General features: G+C 38.3%; 1 protein-coding gene across 4 annotated transcripts in view; it reads left to right on the forward strand.

The window, feature by feature from the left end:
• TRPC6 (transient receptor potential cation channel subfamily C member 6) overlaps positions 1-19875 on the forward strand; it is a 95739-nt gene extending 75864 nt beyond the window's left edge. For 2 of the 4 annotated variants that reach the window (XM_035542464.2, XM_035542465.2), the window contains exons 8-13: positions 3671-3935; positions 6449-6644; positions 8311-8514; positions 16737-16820; positions 18750-18825; positions 19262-19833. In XM_035542464.2, the coding sequence (XP_035398357.1) occupies positions 3671-3935; positions 6449-6644; positions 8311-8514; positions 16737-16820; positions 18750-18825; positions 19262-19413 (977 nt within the window). In that variant the 3' untranslated portion in view covers positions 19414-19833. Of the gene's footprint in view, positions 1-3670; positions 3936-6448; positions 6645-8310; positions 8515-16736; positions 16821-18749; positions 18826-19261 lie in introns of all 4 variants that reach the window. The other 2 variants (XM_035542463.1, XM_050710310.1) reach the window with 2 other exon arrangements.
• The last annotated feature ends 1681 nt before the right edge of the window (positions 19876-21556 follow it).

Consider the following 21556-nt stretch of genomic DNA (forward strand, 5'->3'; position numbering starts at 1 on the left):
AAAATTCCCATCCCTGCTTTTCTTTCTCATCTCTACTACTTGTTCACAGTTCCCTTGGCTATGCTCATACATCTCTTTGGGGATTATTCTGGGCATCAGGCACTGAAATCATTTAAGTTCAAAATAGCCCCACTGTCATCACCCCACCCATAAAGATTCTCTTTAATATCTTTATCAGTGATCTGGATGAGGGAATTGAGTACATCCTCAGTAAGTTTGCAGATGACACCAAGCTGGGTGGAAGTGTTGAACTGCTTGAGGGTAGGAAGGCTCTACAGAGGGATCTGGATAGGCTGGACTGATAGGCCAAGGCCAGCTCTACGAAGTTCAACAAGGCAAAGTGCCAGGTCCTGCACTTGTGGCACAACAACCACATGCAACACTACAGGCTGGGAGATGAGTGGCTGGAAAGCTGCCCGGTGGAAAGGAACCTGGGGGTATTGGTTAAGAGCCGGCTGAATATGAGCCAGCTCTATATTCAGGTGGCCAAGAAGGCCAACAGCATCCTGCCTTGTATCAGAAATACAGTGTTCAGCAGGACTAGGGAAGTGATTGTCCCTCTGTACTCGGCCCTGGTGAAGCCACACCTCGAGTACTGTGTTTGGTTTTGGGCCACTCACTACAAGAAGGAGCTGGAGGTGCTAGAACGTGACCAGAGAAGGGCAATGAAGCTGGCGAAGGGTCTAGAGAACAAGTTCTATGAGGAGCAGCTGAGGGAATTGGAGTTGTTTAGCCTGGAGAAAAGGAGGCTAAGGGGAGACTTCATCACTCTCTATAACTACTTCAAAAGAGGTTGTAGTGGAGTGGGAGTCGGTCTCCTTGCCCAAGTAACAAGCGATAGCACAAGAGAAAATGGCCTCAAGTTGTGCCAGGGGAGGTTTAGGTTGGATATTAGGAAAAGTTTCTTCACTGAAAGGGTTATGAGGCATTGGAACAGGCTGCCCAGGGAAATAGATGAGTCACCATTGCTGGAGGTATTCAAAAGATGTGTAGATGGGATGCTTAGAGAATGGTTTAGTGGTAGGCTAGGCTAATGGTTGGACTTGATCATCTTAGAGGTCTTTTCCAACCTAAATGATTTGATGATTCTGTGATTCCATGATTATTTTAATCCAGGTCATTTAAACTGTTCAGTCACACAATGCTATCCTGCAAACATTTGCGTTGGCACAACTGAGAATGTGATGTATGGTAACGCAGGGGCAGAACTAAGCATTGAGATGCAGAAACTTCTTAAACCTTCTTTGCCAACATAACCAACGTGTTTTTCACTACAGCCTAAATCTTTGCTCATAGACTCTATTATATTATTTTAGTACTTCTCAATCCACTTTCTTTATCAGTAAGAGATAAATATGTTAATAAACTTGCTTGTCATATATGAGAAGTGAGTAGAAGCTATTTCATGTGTATGCATGTACACCGAAGCCTGCTTGGAGAACATCTTTGTATGGTAATACTAGCATGGATAATATTAATAGTTAATATTTAATGTCATAGGTTTTGTCATAGGCTAGCAAATATAATACAGCTCATCTGGAGACCTGAAAGACATCTGACTACTAACCCATACTGAAACATCTGCTGTCTTTGCGTCTAGTTATCCATGAAATCTGAGGTAAAGCTAACACAGCTATGTCTGCTTATAGAAAAAAAGGCACAGTATTTTGCCATACAGACATTTTCTCATTTGAATGTAGAGTGTAGTTTTTCAGTAAACAAAAGAATATGCACATACCTACAAGAAAAGCATAGTGGCTAGCAAGACAATGATTGTGCTAACTCAGCCTTGTTATGCCTAAAACCACAGTCATTCATTACAATGTCATGACACATGAATACTGCTATGGGAGTAAATTCCTTGAAGAATAACATTTTCTGACATATGATGAACATTCTGAAGCATTGTTGCTCAACATCACTGTATATGGATATAATATATAGCTGTTCAAATAACTGACTTGTATTAAATGGTTATTTGTTAGTTAACAGCTCAAAATAATATTTTTACAAAAGGCCAGTGGCTGCCTTCATTGCAGTATAAATTATTTGTTTTATTTTCTGGCATTTACAGTAGAATAAACACAGATGACAACACTCCCTTGGGATGTAGGAAAGCCATCCCAGGTTGACCTGTTCTGTTTGCCTGAAGCACAATCATGAATTGAACTTAAGCCTCCCATCTCATGGGAGAATGCCATAACCTCCAGCTAGGAAGCATCCTGAAGGGTATTACTTTAGGTTTCTCCTTCTGACATTTTTCTATAAAGATTTCTTTGAGTAGAAATTCAAACCTGAATGTTTCCCCTCTTCCGTTGAATATGTTCCCTATGAAACAGCAATAACTCATTCACTCACTGATCCAAATGACATTCAAGCAATTTATCCAAGTGAATTAGCTTCAAAAGGAGGGATTGGTAGACATGATGATAGAAAAGATGATGGAGATGGGTGTTTGGTATGTACCAGGAAAGAGCCATTACCATTTTACTATGAGAGATGGAGTAAATAGAAAAAACTAGAGAAGCATTACTGTTCCCACAGTTCTGGAGTTACGGAGGGCACTTGATTTTAGATGCCCAGGTTGAAACAGTTCATTTTAGATAGCTCAAACGTACCCTGTTCCTAATTTAATTTGCCAATTTTTTATCACTTAACACTATAAGCTTAATTTTACTTAAATTCACTTGTGATTCAAGTCCCAGAAATTTGCTTTAGTGACATTGCAGGCCATTTTAGTTGCTTGCTTTTCCTTTATAATCAGTGGATATCTAATCAGTATAAGCAGAGCCATGAAATGGAGGTAGCACTACCTGGCTGAATGCAATTGACCAAACATAAGGGACTAGTGCCATTTGAGTTGCCTAAGGTTTTCTCCCTTGACTCCAGCTGCTGCCTTAAAAAAAAGACCTCTATCCTATATCTCGGATAGCCTGGGCATCTCAAATAGATGTCTTTGTTCAGGTGTCTGAATTGAGCCCAGGCATTCACTAGGCTGCACTGATTGTACCTCCTATTTTTATACCTGTTTGCAGCCATCTTAATTTCAAAATGAATCCCATTCATGGTTTCTTGCTATTAAAATGACACTTCTGGTGAAAGTGTAAAAAGAACAGAATAAAACACTAGTGAAAAGGTAAAACATTTCCCCACTCCTGAGCATAGGAGATGGACTAGTATCCCACATCTGTGTCAGTCTTAATGAAGTATCTTCCCTTCTTTCACTTTAATTTCTGTCAGCATCTTCATGTAAGAAATTTACTGAGCACTGGGAAGTAGTAGGCAACCACTGCTGACACTATTTGAGCAGTTATACTTGGCACAAGGAAGTCAAATGAATATCTAAGCACTTCACTCAAAGGAGGACATTGTTTTTCTATGTGCTTTTTAAGTTCAAAAGGGTAAAAATTAACGGCTCCTTACTTTTAGGCAGCAGTTTTATACCTTTTTACTAATGAAATAGTTCAAAATTCACGATGCAGCATACAGTAAAGGAAAACACGTGCAGGTTGTACTTCAACTGTTTCAGATTTGCATAGCTCCACTTAACTCAATTCTAACTTACAATGACTTTGGTTCACTATTACCGCTCCCCTAAAGACAGCACTTCTGTGAACAACCCAGGGTGGACTTCAGAATGCTAACAGAAATTCTTATCTTTTGTTTCTAGCTAGAATAAACTGGGATCCGTCTGATCCACAGATCATATCTGAAGGCCTGTATGCTATTGCAGTAGTATTAAGTTTCTCCAGAATAGCCTACATCTTACCAGCCAATGAAAGCTTTGGGCCACTGCAGATATCACTTGGCAGAACTGTGAAAGACATCTTCAAGTTCATGGTGATATTTATCATGGTGTTTGTAGCTTTCATGATAGGCATGTTTAATCTCTATTCCTACTATCTGGGGGCAAAACAAAATGAAGCATTCACAACGTAAGTACTACTGATTTGACTGTAATAATTGTGAGCTATTTTTATGGGAAGATAGTTGCTTGCATTGTATGTATTAAGTTTACTAATAGTTTTATAAGGTTTACATCTTTTAAAATACCTCTTGGTATTGTATTTAGTAATTTTTTTATCATATATATATATATACATACATACATTATATTATACACTTGAATCAGCAGATGAGCTCCTGATCCCAACAGTACTATGATAAATCGTGAAGAACAGGCTGGGAAGGTGAGGAGGAGTAGTTGCAATTTATGTGAGTGAGAAGCAGGAATGCCTGTGCGTCTGCTTAGGGATAGATATGAGCCAGCAAGAATTTACAGGTCGGGATTAGAAGGTAGACCAACATGGGTGATTTTCTGGTGGATGTCTGCTGCAGACTGCCTGATCAGGAAGATGAAATAGATGTGGCTGTCTTCAGACAACTGGGAGAAGCCTCATGCTTGCAGCTCCTGGTCCTCATAGGAAATTTTATCCACCTCGATATCTACTGGATGGGCAACACAGCAGGGCACAAGCAATCTAGAAGATTTCTGGAGGTCATCAACAATAACTGCCCAACATAGGTGACTGAGGATCTGATGTGGAGAAATTTGCTACACCCGACTTTTACAAACAGTGAAGAATTGGTTGCGGATGTGAAGGCTGAGAATAGTGTTGGCTGATGAGATGGTGGAGTTCACGTTCCTGAGAGGAGGGAACAAGGCAAACTGCAGGACCACCACTGTGGACTTCAGGAGAGCAGACCTTGTCCTGTACAAAGAATCCCATATGAAGAGGAGGTCCTGGAGGAAAGGGAAGTCCAGGGGAGCTGTTTGATTTTCAAGAATTGCCTCTTCAACACTCAAGATTGGTCCATATTACTGGGTAGAAAATCAAACAAAGGTAGCAGAAAGTCTGTATGGATGAACAAGAGTGACTGATAGGTTGTAATGTCACTCAGAGGGACCTCAGCAGGCTGGAGGAATGGGCTGACAGCATCCTCATGATATTCCACATGGGAAAATACCAAGTCCTGGCCCTAGGGTCATAATAACCCCAGGCACCAGGGCAGCCTAGGGCTGAGCAGCTGGAAAGCAACTTGACAGAAATAATTGTTATTGATGCTCTTATGATATCTTCCTCTTCGTGTTCCTGTTTATCTGAAGGTCTGGTCCACGTTCACTTCCAAGATTCCTGAGCGACTGGTGTTTCCTATTCGAGCCTGCTCAGTAATCAGTGCAACCCACTTACTCCATGTAGCATCAGTTGTATGCTTTTTTGATTCTCCCACCATAAGAAGAGAAGTTCTGAATTTACTCTGTCAGGAGTTACTTGGTATACATTTGTCATGCCATCTTATTTCTAGCCATGATTTTAAGATAAATCACCCAAGTGGATACTCATTCTTTTCCATGCCCTGCAGTCCTTGTCCACTTAATTTCTGACTGTCATAGTATTTAAACTATAGCTGTTATGAGGCTTGCTCAGCCAGGAAACAAACTTGGCCAAGAAGGAAAAAATTGCTACTACTTTTCTCTTATTATTAGTTCACACAATAGATAAAGTACCTAAACCAATTCACAGATGGTGTACTGAAAATATTTTATGCAGAGAGGTAGATTCAGAACTATAACTTACCAGTTTCTTTGACTTTTTCTCTTAATGATAATGCGATAAAATTGAAAATGTGCTTTGCAATGCTACTACATTTGGGTCATGGGGAAATAAGTTCTATTCATCAAAGCAAGAGAAAATATGTCTACAAGGAGGTGAAGATAGGAATAGATTCCCCAGACATTTGGACTTATGTTTATGTGTGTGTATGTGGAGACAGAGAGAGAGAGAGAGAGAGAAAGATATATATATATATATATATATATATTATCTAATTAAGAGGAAATACATGTATTGAAAAGAACTAACCTGAAAAAAAAAAATAGTGTCACAACACCATGGCTTATTAACTTTATCCTGAATTTGTGGGAACAGTGAAAACTGAACTTCAGGATTATGGTCTTGAAGCATTTTTGAAAAATGTTGCTTTGCAGTCAAACAAGCTGCTTTTTTTTTACAGTTTCAGAATGTTGATCATATTAATGGTATAATACTTAATAACAATTGAACTATTCGTATAATTATAATGAAGTATTTACAGGTTATTTTTTGTTATTTACATTCACATTACAGGCAAGTATGTTGCATGTAGAATAAAGTAGTTTATAGTGATTCATTGTTACATTCTTCTGAGGCTGTAAATATAATTCCTAAACTGAATCAGATATTTTTATTTTCAGTCCTAAATATTAGGACATGTATATTATGGAACAACATATATGTGTGAAATTAGATAGTCTACTTCTTCTGCACAATATTGCTCTGGTACAGGTGTACATTATGATAGTAGAAAATTTTGTACACTGTGTAAAAATGGTTGCTGGCAATTTATACAATAAGACTATACAGTTCTTGTTCAGTAACATATGCATGTGTTCAATTTCTCCTTTTAGTGTTGAAGAAAGTTTCAAGACATTATTCTGGGCTATATTTGGACTCTCAGAAGTTAAATCAGTTGTCATCAATTATAAACACAAATTCATTGAAAATATTGGCTATGTCCTTTATGGAGTCTATAATGTTACCATGGTCATTGTCTTACTGAACATGCTTATTGCAATGATCAACAGCTCATTCCAGGAAATTGAGGTAAAAATTCCATTTATGATGAAATATCACCTAATTTAATGCTATATCTAATTGTCTAAATATCTTGGAAATCCTGTTTTCTTGTCATCTTATATGAGCAAAATAACACAGAGAATTTTGGAATATATTACCAGAAAATATTCCTTCCACTGTTCATTTTTATTACAAATTACCTGGCAATTACTCAGCTGTATGTGCTCGCAGTAGAAAGAACCACACTGAACCAAGAAACTGCTGCTGACCTGTCTTATGTTCCTTATAATGATATGCTGTATTGTGCGACTTCATGAATCTTTCCTATACCTTGTTTGTAGTTATTATTTGAGCAGTGTCCCTCTTGTGTCAAGGATGTTGTCATTCCTATGCCTCTTGACCTTGGAAGTCTAAAACACGCTGTTTTCTTATTTTTATTTAAACAATCATTGCTTTAGTCCTCTGCATTCAACAGAAATTTATCTGACAAAGTAATCAGCAGGGCTACAGAAAATCAGCATGAACTTTTCATGCCATGCAATACAAAGGGCTAAATCATTATAATTGATTAGGAAAAAAAGAAAGCAGAGCTCCAGAAGCTAGGCCATCCCAGGCTTTCCTGGGTGATGCCTTACCACAAAGCAGCACTCAGGTTGTTTGACACTACCAGTTTCTGGGCATTGGCTTGGGGTCACAGCCATCATCCAGCCTGATTAAAAGCAGTGCACATTCTCCAGTGCACATTCTCCAGATTCGGATTTTTCTGACTGAGAAGACCACAGAAAAAACAATTAGGTTTAGAGCAACAAAAACTACACTGTTATCCAAAAGTATGGTGACTGAATACAAACAGCTTCTAAAAACAGCTACAGCATATTTGAGCCTGACCTCAGTCCTTTCTGCAGAATTGACTTCCCTTGATCTTTACAGGAATGAGTAGAATGAGCATTTTGGCCATTGTAAATGTTAAACATAAACCATGGCAATGATAGCATACCTGATTTAATCATATATTAAATCAAGTGGAAGGAATTTGATAAAAATCATCTAATCCTCTTTAACATCATGTTTAAAGTAATAAAGTAAAATTCTTATTTAAAATTCTGATGCTATTTCTTTTTCAAAAATAAGATTATAGATGAAATTAATTGCTACAAGAAGAGATCAGTAAGATAAGAAATCAAAGCTTGTAGTATCATTGAGGGATTTACCTTTTTGTTATGTTAGAATAAGATTTTTCCATTTTATTTACTGAGCATGACAGTGTTCCATGCAAGTGACTACTTGACCAAGCCTGAGAGGATGAATTTGAATGTTGCCATAAAGCTTTACATTAGGCGTTGTATTGCATGCTTTTAGGTCACCACCATAGGATTATTAGTCTCATCACAAAGAGCACAAGCCAAGAAGTCTTTGTGACGCTGTATTGCAGACTATTAGCACTCATTCTGGAGTAACTAATGTCTAAAGCAAATCCACTTTGTCCTTCTGTAATTGCATTGTTTTAAATGGATTAATAAGAACAATTCTATTAATTGAAATGTGGTTTTCACAGATTATAAACAAGCTCTTAACCTGTTTGAAATTAACTTCAGCCAATTACATCGAAAGCACACATAACATTTAGCTAGAGCATCTTCAGTTGTCCAGATGCCATTAATAGTGTATTAATAGAAATGTTTCTGCTTTGCAGGATGATGCTGATGTAGAATGGAAGTTTGCAAGGGCTAAACTTTGGTTTTCTTACTTTGAAGAAGGGAGGACTCTTCCAGTACCCTTCAACTTAGTGCCAAGTCCAAAATCTTTGCTGTATCTCTTACTCAGAATCAAAAAATGGATTTCTAAACCATTTCTGTGCCAAAAGAAAAACTTTCAGGAAGATGCAGAGATGAATAAGGTAATTTAACAGTGCATATATTAACTACTAATTTTAAAAGATAAAAGCATGTTTAACTTTTCATTGTTAGTGTTGACCCATTTTTCTAATGAATTTCCTTATCTGCTTAGTCCAGACTGAAATCAGTCACTAGGTACAGGTTGAAATTTACTTTTTTTTTTTCTAACATAAATATTTGTCCACATCTATAATCAGTTAAGTTAAAAAATATTATTGTAAATTTACAGTTCTTCCTGCTCCCTGTCACAGAATCAGAAAATAATTTAGGTTGAAAGGGACCTCAGGGGTCTCTTGTCCAACTGCTTTCTCACAGCATGTCAGCTCTGAGGTCAGACCAAGCTGCTTAGGACGTCATTCCTGTCCAGTCCGGAAAACCTCCAAGGACAGAGACTTGACAACCTGCCTGGGCAGCCATGCCATTCATTGCATTACTGTTCTCAGGGGGAAAAATGTCTCCTATCCAGGCTGAACCTCTCTTGTTTCAGGCCAAACAAGCCCAGCTTCTCCAGCCTCTTGTCACAGGGCAAGTGCTTTAGCCCCCATCATCTCTGCGGTCCTCCACTAAGCCTGACAGGAGTGTACTCCTGCATCTCCTCCAACATCTGGTCATTGATAAAGATACTGGAAACCAATAATGAGTGGTGTCCCTCAAGGGTCCATACAGGCACCAATGCTATTTAATATCTCTATCAATGATGTAGATAGTAGAGTTGAACGTACCCTCAACAAATTTGCAAGTGACACCAAGCTGGTGCCGTTGATATGCTAGAGGGAAGGGATGCCATCCAGAAGGACCTTGACAGGCTTGAGAAGTGGGCCCATGTGAACCTCATGAACCTGGTCTGGGGAAATCTCCAGTATCAGTACAGTTGGTGATGAGTTGATTGAGAGCAGCCCTGCAGAGAACGACTTGGGGATACTGGTAGATGAAAAATTGGATATGAGCTGGCAGTGTGCACTGCAGCCCAGAAAGCCAACCATAATCTGGGCTGCATCAAAAGCAGCATGGCCAGCAGGTCGACGGAGGTGATTCTCCCCGTCTGCTCTGCTCTTGTTAGACCCTATCTGGAGCCCTGCGTTCAGCTCTGGGGTCTCCAGAGCAAGAAAGACAGGGACCTGTTACAGTGGGTCCAGAGGAGGACTTCAAAAATTATCAGAGGGATAGAATACCTCTCCAATGAAGAAAGGCTGAGAAAGCTTGGGATGTTCAGCCTGGAGAAGAGAAGGCTCTTGAGTGACCTTATAGCAGCTTTTTAGTACTTAAGGGGGGTTTATAAGAAAGATGGAGAAAGGAATATGGGTAATGGTTTTAAACTGAAAGAGGGTAGATCTAGACTGGATATATGGACGAAATTTTTTACCTTGAAACACTGGAATAAGTTGCCTAGAGAAGTTGTGGATGCTCCATCTTTGGAAGTGTTCGAAGTCAGGTTGGACAGGGCTTTGAGCAATCTGGTCTACCGGAAGATGTCCCCACCCATGGCAGAGATGTCACACTAGATGATGTTTAAAGGTTCTTTCCAATGAAAACCATTATATGATTCTGTATTAAAAAGTGCAAGTCCCAAGACAAGGCCCCTTACTACCCTCTGAGTACAACTATCCAGCCAGCATTTTGCCCAGTTGTCCAGGCTAACATCCTAAGGTAGGTACAAGAATATTTTGGGATACAGAGTAAAAACCCTTACTAAAATCAAGATAGATTACATTCCCAGTTCTTCATTCATCTGCAAACCCAGTAATTTTATCACAGAAGGCCATCCGGAGGGTCAGGCAAATTTTACCCTTTGTAAATCAACACTTACTGTTGTTCTCAGTCACCATCTGCTCTTCCATGTGCCCAGAAATGTTCTCCAAGAGGACTCAGTCCATTGTTTTCCCAGTTACCAAAGTGAGGTTGAGTGGCTTGTGGTGCCAGCATCATCATTTTGGCCCTTTTTGAAGATGAGTTTGACATTTGTCTTTCTCCAGCCTTTGGAGATCTCTCCCAGTCTCCACGATCTGTCAAAGACATTATCATCTTTGCAAGTTCTCCAACTGTTCTCATAACCCATGGATGCAACCCATCAGATCCAATGGACTTGCCTGGGCCAAGTTCTCTCAATTAACCCCTGACTTAACCCTCATCCACGGTCGGTTGTTCGAAACCCTCCTCAAACCCCTTCACTAAGCACAGAGCCCTGGTAGACTGTTGGTGAAGCCTGATGGAGAGAAGGCATCAAGTCTCTCAGCCTTACCTGTATCCAATGTCACTGAATACCCTGCTCGACTGAGCAGCAGGCCCATGTTTTCCCTGGTCAGCATTTTACTGCTATTGCAGTAGTAGTTCTTATTGCCCTAGCAAAAGTCAGCTTAAGGTGAGCTTTGGCTTTCTTAACAGCACCCTCACATGCCTGGGCAGTGCTTCTGAAATCCCCTTATGCAGCCTGTCTCTGCATCCGCCAAGAAAGCAGCTTCCTTTTATTCTAAGCATTCTGTTATGTTTTATACAAGTACAATAAAAGGCACTTGAGTTTATTTATTGCTGTAACTAATGGTTTTATTTAAGGAGTTTATAGTCAGTCTGTTTTTCTTGCAGTGGTTTGGTATAAATTAAATTAATTGCTTTACAAGAACTAGGGCTTAGCACATGAGTTTACGTGGTGGTAAAGTGTAAAGACTAGCACTGTTGTAACGCAATATGGAAGAAGAGCTTTGCAAGACAGACACAGACACAGACACAGATTTCTAGGTTGGAAGAGACCTCAAGATCATCGAGTCCAACCTCCGACCTAACACTAAGTACTCCACTAAACCATATCGCTAAGCTCTACATCTAAACATCTTTTAAAGACCTCCAGGGATGGCGACTCCACCACCTCCCTGGGCAGCCCGTTCCAATGCTTAATAACCCTTTCGGTAAAGAAGTACTTCCTAACATCCAACCTAAAGACACCTAATGAGACTCGCTAAGTAGAAAGGTGAGCATATGGTAACACTCACACACACAAAAAAGAAATTACAGGTTTGTCTGTGTGGCAGAATCAAATATGTCATTCATGGAACTTTAAAAAGTGAAGGGTCGCTGTTAAAATAGGCAGCAGACTGACCAGAGGCCTCCTCAAGGTTAGTAATTTTTGAGACAGTGGCTATAGTCGTTAGACAGGGGGCCTGTGAAGAAATTACTTGCCTCTGTCAGTTCTCAACCAATCTGATAAACACTTTTCCCATCACAGTTATCAGCTGAAGAGTAAACGAGAAAATAAACTCATTACTATCCTAGAAGGAAAAAATGGACCTATATGGAAAAATAGTGTGCCTCTGACATGCCTCTGCCTCTGGTTAAGTTCATAATGGTTTATAAAAGGAGACAGAGACATTATGAACACTGCCAACAAAGTCAAGCATGTTATTAATTTCAGATGTCTCGTGTGTGCTACTGATAAACTTTCTAGCCTTTCACAGACCTCGTGTCATTTTATTTGGAAAATCTAATACTAATGTATTTAAGACCCATCAGAGATAATATCACATTTGCTCGAATTTTCAGTGACTCAATATTTTCAAAACTTTTCATCAAGCTGCTTGATGAAAATTGATTTCACAGCTTCAGTGAGTGATAAGGTCATCACTGAAAAATGGACTTTAAGGAGATGCATGCAAACTTCAAAATGGGTGATGGTGAGAAACATTTGTGACTTTGAAATGTGCATAAGTAATTTAGAAGCTTATTTTTAATGATGGTTTTAAAAATGAAATTTCTGATCCAAAACAACTTAGGTACACTTGAAAATCTCATTCTTGCAATTACAATGGATTTTTATCATTCCTTTCCAAAATTATGTTCGTACATAGCAATTGAGATAGCTAGAAAGGTGCTTCCTACTAGCTGCAGATGGTAGAGTAACAAATGCTAAATTATATGTTCTTACTTTGCAATCAAAGAAGCTATAAAACTGCAAATCAAATTAAAAACAAACAAACAAACAAACAAACAAAACAGTACCTTACACTGAAAACCATAATGCAACTGGAGTTGCATCTATTCTTTTCTCAGCCTTTCCAGCAAGGTGATTGATATTGCCAGCTGATTACATTCTTCCTTCCCTTTTGCCCTGCCATATGCCACAGAGCTGACTTTATTTGGATCTATCATGTGCTGCCATCCTTTGCACTTCTAAAAATAAACTAAAATGTTTTCATGTCCACTATTGATGATACATTACTGTAAAGTCTGTTTTATGGCATCGTCTCAAAGAAATTCTTAGGCTCTGGGGCTTTTAGTTTTGCTCTCATCCCTGAGCTAGGTAGGTTGTTCCAGCTGTGGCTGCCAAGCTAGCCATCCTTGCATGAGGAGCTGCTGGAAGCACAATGAGCTGTGTGAAGATCAGAAGAGATCTGGCAAGAGCAGACCCAAGATTTGGTGGCTGTGGCTGTGCAAATGCAGGACTCAGGGATGGCTTGGCCCTATTCAACTAGCTTTGCCCCCCAGTAGGGTTGCTGCAAGTGCTTGTCCCCAGTTTGTTCCAGTTGCCAAACTGCAAGGGAGAGAGTGAGTTCCTCTAGTGCAAGTCATGCTAGGGAGGTCTCTGAAAATTTACCAAGAGATGCCTTTACATTGCAGTGCCCAGAAATATTAATGCACGCTTGAGTTTACTGACTCAGGCCCAGTCTGAGGGTCTTTCCCAAAGCCAGTGTCTTCTCGGTGCAAAAGCAGCAGCAGCACCAGAGTGAGTGTAAAGGTGAGAAGGAAGGTGGGAAGGGGGGGATTCTGCCCCTGAAGCTAGCTCTGCCTTTATTACTGTCAGCAGAAAACAAAGCCAGATGCTGATAATGCTAAATGGCTAGTATGGATAATATTAATTAACATAGCTGCATTCAAAGTGTAGCACACCGGAAACATGTCTTGAGACATGTCTACATATAGTAATGAAGACTGTGAAGATGTTTTCTTACAAGCTGTTGTTTAAGACCTGCAGATTTCTGCTGTAGGGTAGGATTGCTGTTTTAAACATCAGATAAACAAGAAAGAAAATCCAAAATAAATAAATAAATAAATAAAATAATAATAATAAAAAAGGAGTTTTAAAGAAACCTTCTTGGAGTTTTATTCTAAATCAAAACAGTGCCTTAGGAAAGACAAAGTTTATGTTTTAAGAGTCACAGAACCTGTTCATCTTCCTGAGCAAATAGTGGCAGATAACCTATATAAGGCATTTTTTCAAACCATGACCTTTCAGAAAAGAAATAAGGAACTAATTATTGAAATAGCTTTAAACCCTGACTCAAACAATGAAAAAATATGTTACTTTCTCTTTCCTAGAATAAAACAGTGATTCTGAAATTTGCACGAGGGACCTCTGGTTATGAGAGCACAAACTGAATCATTTTCTGGGAACCCACACTCCTGGTCTAAGCACATGCAGTTTAATGGCATTCCACTAAAGTCATCAGCTGCTTCTGAAAATTGGGATTTAAAGACATTAAGAAAGTGCTGCACAAAACAGCTACAGTCATTATAGATGACTGTTATAACTGATTGCACTGAAATTTAAGCAATACTAGAGAAAGATGTAATGTGAAACAAGTTTAAACAAGAACATTTTTTTCTAAGAGCAGTGCTCCATGCATGCTGCATTTTTCTTTCACACAACACTCCCAGAGGAGAGTTATTTTTGTTAGGGTTCATATGATTGTTGTATTTAAATTACTTTTTCTTTCCTCTCCAGTTACTCATGTGTGGATTCTTGGTAGATAATAACTTAAAAAGACGAAAACTATTTCAATCATTAAAGTGACAAGCTGAGTTTACTCTATTAGTTGTTTTCAGGAGAGGACAAAGCCATACAAATGAAGCTTAAAGAGTTTACAGATTTTGTGTAAAAATGAAGTTATAATGAAATCTTGACAATCTCTGCCACCAAGTGGCCACTCAGCAGTGTACAATAAATGTACATTGTGTGAAGCACACAAATGTGCTTCCTGCAGAGGAAGCAAACTCTTCATTTTATTCTACCACATTATTTCCAGAAATTAGGAAACCAGAAGCTGATGAAAAAGTAAGATATTTTTTTCTCATTTAATCTAGTAATGAAGGGGAGGCCCAGGAGAATACTTGTTAGTTTTAAAACCCTCAAAGACATATTGATTACATAGTCATGTAAAATCACTAGCCACTATTTTTTTTTGTTATAAATCTAATGCATATTTTAAGTTAAAATATATTTAGATAATCTTATGTTTTCCAATGTATATTCAAAGCATTTAAGGTAGCTTTATTCAAGAAAAAAAAAAAAAGGCAGCAAAAGATTTTGCACATCTTTAATTCATTTTCCATCCAAATTCTGCTTAATACGTTACATAAATATTAATTGTGCTATGTATCTATATATCTTGTGAATTTATTTTTGCTTATTTCAAGTAAAAATAAACTGAGTTAATGTTTTTAAAAATATGTGTACATATATAGAGAGAGAATCTTTCTAATCAACAAAAGGAAGTTCTAAATTCAGCATAAATTTGATATTAATTTTAAATGAATATGCTCTGCCAACAAATGTGATGTTTTCTTCAGGAAAAAAATACCAAAGTACAAGTGCTAAACAAAATTTTAAAGTATTTTAATTATTCCCTGTTTACTGATTTATTAAAACTTATTGGCTTTACTGTAATAGTGAAAATAAAGTTCTTGGGAATTCTGGAGAACTAAAAGACTTAAAGAGCAAGATCTGCAGCAACAGGGAGAATTACGAATTTTAATTGATGTCCTCTTTGCTGATTATGCACCTGAATATTATGTGTCATTTAGCATTTTTTTGTACATATACAGTTCCCAAGTTTTTGTTTTTTTTGTGTTAATACATGTAGTGTAAGTTAGACCAAAGCCCCAGTAAAGCTCTCTCCTGAGAGCTTTAACCTTTTCTAATTGACATCTGGTGAATATTTACCACGTATTCTATAATCCTACTCCCATTTACTCTCAAGTTCAACCACGGGAAATTCTCAGTGTACCTCAGGAGGTTATAATGATTTCTGTTGTACGAGGAACAGCTACATGAAAGCTTCAGCCTTCATTGGCAGCAGGTGTTGGAGTGTGGGCTGCTTGCTATGTGACATAGCTGTGCAGCTGCACAAGCATCTAACCCTCCCCTGCTTTCCCAGCTTATCCCTCATACCAGGCTTCAAAGTGCTCTATTTTGCTTAGTTGTAGGTGCTCGATGCGTTAAGACACAAAATAACCAACAAAGGGAACCTCACTGAAAGTGTAGTGTGATCCCACAGGATCTGAGGTATTGCACGGGGAGCCTAGTGTTTTAAACCAGTGAAAGTCATATTGTAACTTGCCTACATGTGGAGAAAGTACTTTTTAGTGACAGTCCCACTTATTTCTCGTCCAGATCAATCACAGCTTATATTTCACACTTCTTTATTTCTTGCAGTACTGCTCTTTGTACTGTCCCCATATCAATCAAAATTCATGTAATTCATTTTGGTTTGAGACTCTTAGTGCAGTCCAACCATCCAGCTGGAGCCCCCATTCATAATTTCCTGAAGCTTTAGTCCTTATCAAAGATGTAAATCACAAACAAAGCCTGCAAGTTGCATCCTCTGGTTTTCATCGGGGTGAAGCCCTTTGTTTTAGCACGTGTAGTAAAGAAGATGCTTTTCAGAAACACCAGCTGATAATTTTGTGGTTCCTGGCAGGAACTGCAGAACTGGTTACATTTATTAATGCAAGTGAAGGAAAAAACAAACTCGCTGCATATGTTGTGGTAGTGGGGATCCTATTAGTTACAGGCGAGTGCTACAAAAGGAAGGAAGGGCAACTTTGCCACCTTGCCTTCTTCTCAACTTCCACATGCTGTGTTGTGTCCTGACTTTCCTTCACCCATTGCCTACCGAGCTGCTCTGCCTTCTGCCTCCTGACATGGACCCCCTTCCCTGCTTGCAGACCCACAGAGATGGGGGGTCTGCTCTGGTCCCTCGTGCACAGTAGGAGCCGGTGAAATGCAGAGGAAAGGGAGGAAATCTCCCAGTTCCTCACCGTCCTATCACAGTCTGAAAGTGTTCGGTCAACTCCTGTGATGGAGTTCTGCACAGGTACAAAGACTGCCACGGTAACTTCATATTCCCAGAATTGGGTTCAATAGTTAATGTTCTGTCATACAGTATCTGTGTGGGGCAATTTAACTTAATATTGTTCTTGTATTTATTTTGTATTATAAGCAATGTTTCCATTTCAGCTTGGTCAAAGGAAGCAATCAAGTATAAGAAGCTCTGATGAAATCCACTTAAATAGTTTAAACAATCCTCCAAGACAATACCAGGTAAAAAGCACTTTATTTTTGAACTAGATCAAGAAGTTGCACAACTCGTAGATCAGACTGACAACATAAGGATAGTTTGAATTTAAGTTAAACAACAAGAATCAAGAGTAAATCCACAGACTTTGTATATATCATAAATAAATGCAATGATTTAGGTACTTACAGTAAAATTTCAATTTTTATCTCTTTTTTTGGTTGTTGTTGTTTGTTTGTTTGCCCATATAGTGCAATATTTAAAGTGTTTTTTTTTTGTTGTTTTGTTTTGTTTTTTGGTTTTACACACAGGTTGAGTCCTCAACTGCACAGCACAGATTAAGAAAACAAAAAAGAAAAGCAAAATATTCCTGGTCTGTTTGCTGAAGCAGCTTAGCTTATTGTGCCACATTTCTGTATTTTAATACCTCAAGCACTAGAAATATCTTTCAGCCTGTGTGCTATCGATAGTCTGTTTGTCCTTTAGTTCCTAGACAGCTTCAATGAGCCTTCATGCAGTTAAGCATGAGGAGACCCCAACCTAGTCCGCCTAAAGCACGGTTGCTCTGGGCTTCTTTTCTTCTGGAGGCTGCTTCTTTCCTTCCTGCAATGCTACTAAGCAGGCAGAAAGGAACAAGCAACTTGGGCAGCAGAACAGGACCAGGACAGTCTGTACACTAAAGGGCATTGAAAACTGTGGAATTAGGCATCGATACCTTTTTTTAACCATAAGGCAAAAACAAGTTGGTTTCCTTGGGTGCCACTGTTACGTTATGCAGTGTCTATACAAGTCTGTTCCAAAAACTCTGACATTTTCACAGCCAATTTCCTTGCAATGCACTGATAGATATGAAGATTATAAATGTATCCTGTAAACTTGAGGATATGTGGTTTTGTATTTGAAACATTCTTGGATTATTAGAATAAACAGTGCGGCTGCTGACCTTGCAAGCATGACTGTAATGATGGTCTGGAACCACTGATCTAGGATGATTCACTTCTCAGCCACCTCTGGTCAAAGAGGAGACAAAAGCAGACACATAAAACTATACGTATTTTCTATCTTGTAGTGAAAAACAATAAATATTGTGTTGTCATGGGTTACATTCTATGAAAATATTAAAGCCAAAGATAGATCTTCAAAGGTAGTAAGATACCTTCTTCCATATTCAAGTCATTTGAACTAGTGGGAAAAGCAGGGTCAGGATTTGTTTCTCCTAGAAAGATAAAATGTACCTCTCAATTTGCTGGCCTAGGTCCCCCTTATTACTAGTGGACAGGGCAGTCATTTAAATGGTGTGCTTCACTTGCACAGTTTTAGCTGTTCGAGATGAACTATGCTCTCAGATTTGCTTTTTCTTTCCATAAAGGGAATTATGGGTGACTGCCACAGATACATATATTTACATTATAAAATATCTGTATTTGCTTAAATGAGTCACAGCTGAGGTGCTTAAATGACTCTTAGAATGGGGGTTCCATTTTTTTTCTGACTTTCACATTGTGAAAAGATAGCTTATCAGTTATAATACTAAAAATAGATTAAAATAAACATTGCAAAAGGGTTTAGCAATTAGCATGGCTAGTCAGGGCCATGGTCATCTTTTGGTAAAAACAGAAGCTAGATATTTTTGTCTATGTGTAGATCAAAGCTGCAACTATATTAATAATTCTTGTAGACTCTAGTAGTGGTCCAAATCAAGCTTCATGAATGATAACATCAGGATGATAGGCTTAGTTTTCTAACTTTCATATACATATTCGTATAGAACAATAAATTTTACATAACTACCATAAATGAAAAAAGGTATTTTTACGTTACATTCTTTTAAGCTGGCAAGTCCTACACTGCAATGTCTGAATGCAAGAAAAGATAGTAGAGCTCAATGTTGAAATTTCATAGCAACCCTAGAAAGTCCAAGTAAGATTTTTTTTTTCTTACTTTCTTCTCTGTAGAAAATAATGAAGCGTTTGATTAAAAGATATGTACTGAAAGCTCAGATAGATAAGGAAAGTGATGAAGTCAATGAAGGTGAGTATGTGCATGTTTATGTCTAATCAGAAAATCAAAACAAATTAAAATGGTTACATATGCAACTTGAAAAAATAAATGTTTCCAAAATGCTTTATCCACTTGACATATTTACAAGTACAAAACGTAAAATTAACATGAAATTGAAATTAGGGAAGAGATGTATCTTTCCCATCAGAAACAGCTCTGCCATCAGATCTCTGCTGTCCCATCAGAAGCTATCACTGGTCTGGCACCTTCTTAGAATCATAGAATCATAAAATGAAGAGTGATGCCACTTCTAGTAGAGCCCATGCATTTGCTGCAGGGAGGCTGCATTTAATGCAGCAGCTGGTTGGGGGCACTCACATATGATATGCTACTTACTATATCACGTTTGGATATGCTACTTTTTCCTTCTTTTCTTAACAGCGTGGTCTTCTAATGTCTCTTACAGGTGAACTGAAGGAGATTAAACAGGACATTTCAAGTCTCCGGTATGAACTCCTTGAGGAAAAATCTCAAAATTCAGAAGATCTGGCAGAACTTATAAGGAAACTTGGGGAAAAATTGTCAATCAATTCTAAGGAAGAAGAAAACAAAAGATAACTAACCTAAACATTTAAGAAATGCAACAGAATGTTAACAATACACTTAAAGCCATATTTCTGTTTTTCTCAAGTCTAGCTCACATTTCTACTACAGATTCAGAAATTACATCATTCCAACTCTATTGAAAAAACAGAGTCGCAAATCCTCTGTGTCTATGGTAAAGATGAAATACCACTTGAGTAGAGATATTTATTTATTCTTTACCTGCGGAAGAATAGATAGTTTTAGATCATTTTAATATTCAATTTACCTCTTTTAGAAGGTGAGTGGAATCTTGATAAGCCCAATTGTGAAAGATTAAAGACATAAATCTAAACTTTTCCTACATTAGCTGGTTGTTTTTCCAAATTTAATTTTATAGGCATTCACACTATATTTTAATGAAGCAAAAGAGGGAAATTGTGGGTTTTTACATGTTTATATCAAATGCTATTTAATTTTTCAAACATTCCCAACTAGAAAAGAAAAAGGCAAAAAAAAAAAAAAAAGTAAACTGCCTTTCTTAAAAATGTGCAGGTTATTAAAGTAATTTATATGAGCATATCCTTATTTGAGAGTTAGGTAGCAGAATTCTCAGAGGTCTTTCCTACTTATCTCTATCACTTGATAAACTATCATGAAAGATTCCTAGGTTCCAATGGGAGCTGGTGCATTAAGAAAGAAATATTTTTCACCAAGCTTATTGAAGAGCTATTTCTGGGGCCTGAAGGAAATTCCTTTAATCCAGAATAATTAATCCTTGAAATTCTAATCTGTTCCAGAATTCCCAAGTTCTCCAGCTTTTAGGTCTTGAACTAAAACCCACAAACTGCAGGGAAGTTTGATTGTAAAGCAGGTAACACATTAAGTTGGAGAATATTACAATAGTAGGTGTAAACCCTCTGAATTCAGGGATTGGGGACCATGTTTCCTCACAGTTAAACTTCTTTAAATTGTTGAATTTTGCTCAGATATATCTTTAGCAAAAGAAAAGGTGTTCCAAAAGTATGAAATCTCCTGTATAGATTTGCATCCCTTGTCCTCTTTTTTCCCTGAAGAATTTCCTGCACTGTATCTCCTAGGACTTCATCAATGAAGAATCTACTCCATGTCATCATGAGTAGCTTCCCACACTTCAGTTATGCCTACTGCAATACTCCTATGTCTTTGTTTAGCTGGACAAGAGATACAACAGGTAGACATGTCTGATTGATTGTTTAGATGCCCCATCCCTGGAGGTGTTCAAGACCAGGCTGGATGAGGCCCTGGGCAACCTGATCTGATGGGTGGCATCCCTGCCCATGGAAGGGGGGTTGGAGCCAGATGATCTTTAAGGATCCTTCCAAACCAAGACATTCTGTGACTCTATGAATCTATGATTCTATGATAGTTGTGTGACTCACCAGCTAATACCTACATGCAGGATAGTTGGTTGTTTTCTGTTTCTCCAAGTGGATACAGGCTAAATGCCATCTCATTTTCCCCTCAGTTAATGCAGTAAATTGGTTTCTCTCCCCCAACAATCACCCATTCTGTGATTGTTACAAGCATATATTGTGTTGGAGAACTTTACTCCTCTTTAAGCTTTAAGGTTGAAATTAGTGAAAGGGCTGTGAAACTTTGTAACAGGAGCTTCAAGATGTATAATGTACCTTTAAAAACCTTGCATGTTTTGGAAACAAGGCTAAAATGACTTGTCAGTAATTACTTTTAAATTAGCTTTGTGAAATTTATTTATTGTGGAATGTATCAGAATCTTTCCACCTCTCCCTTTTAGGCTGAAGGTGTAAAAACATTGTTTTTAATCGGTTCAGACTAGTTTCTAGCTGAATTTACCGATAGCCTTTTTAAAAAAACATTGGTGAAATCACTGTGTATTTTCAGGGAAAAAAAGTGTGAATGAGAACTGGTTTTGTAATCACATAGAGATACATAGAGGCGAGGGGTTCTGTCCTGCCTGGAGTGCAGTCGAAGTTGTGGAGGCTGGCCTTTGACCAGGTTGACTGGGTATTTACTGTGACCTGGGGGAACTTCTCAGCCTTATGCTCAGCCAGTTAGGTTAGCCACAAATGGAGCCTGTGGGATAATCCCATGTACTGTGGGCCTCAGGCATAATGAACTCAGGGTTTAGAAACTTTTAAGGCCTCTTCTTCTGAGGGAG

Source organism: Cygnus atratus, chromosome 1 (assembly GCF_013377495.2).
Source record: "Cygnus atratus isolate AKBS03 ecotype Queensland, Australia chromosome 1, CAtr_DNAZoo_HiC_assembly, whole genome shotgun sequence".
Lineage (NCBI taxonomy): Eukaryota > Metazoa > Chordata > Aves > Anseriformes > Anatidae > Cygnus > Cygnus atratus.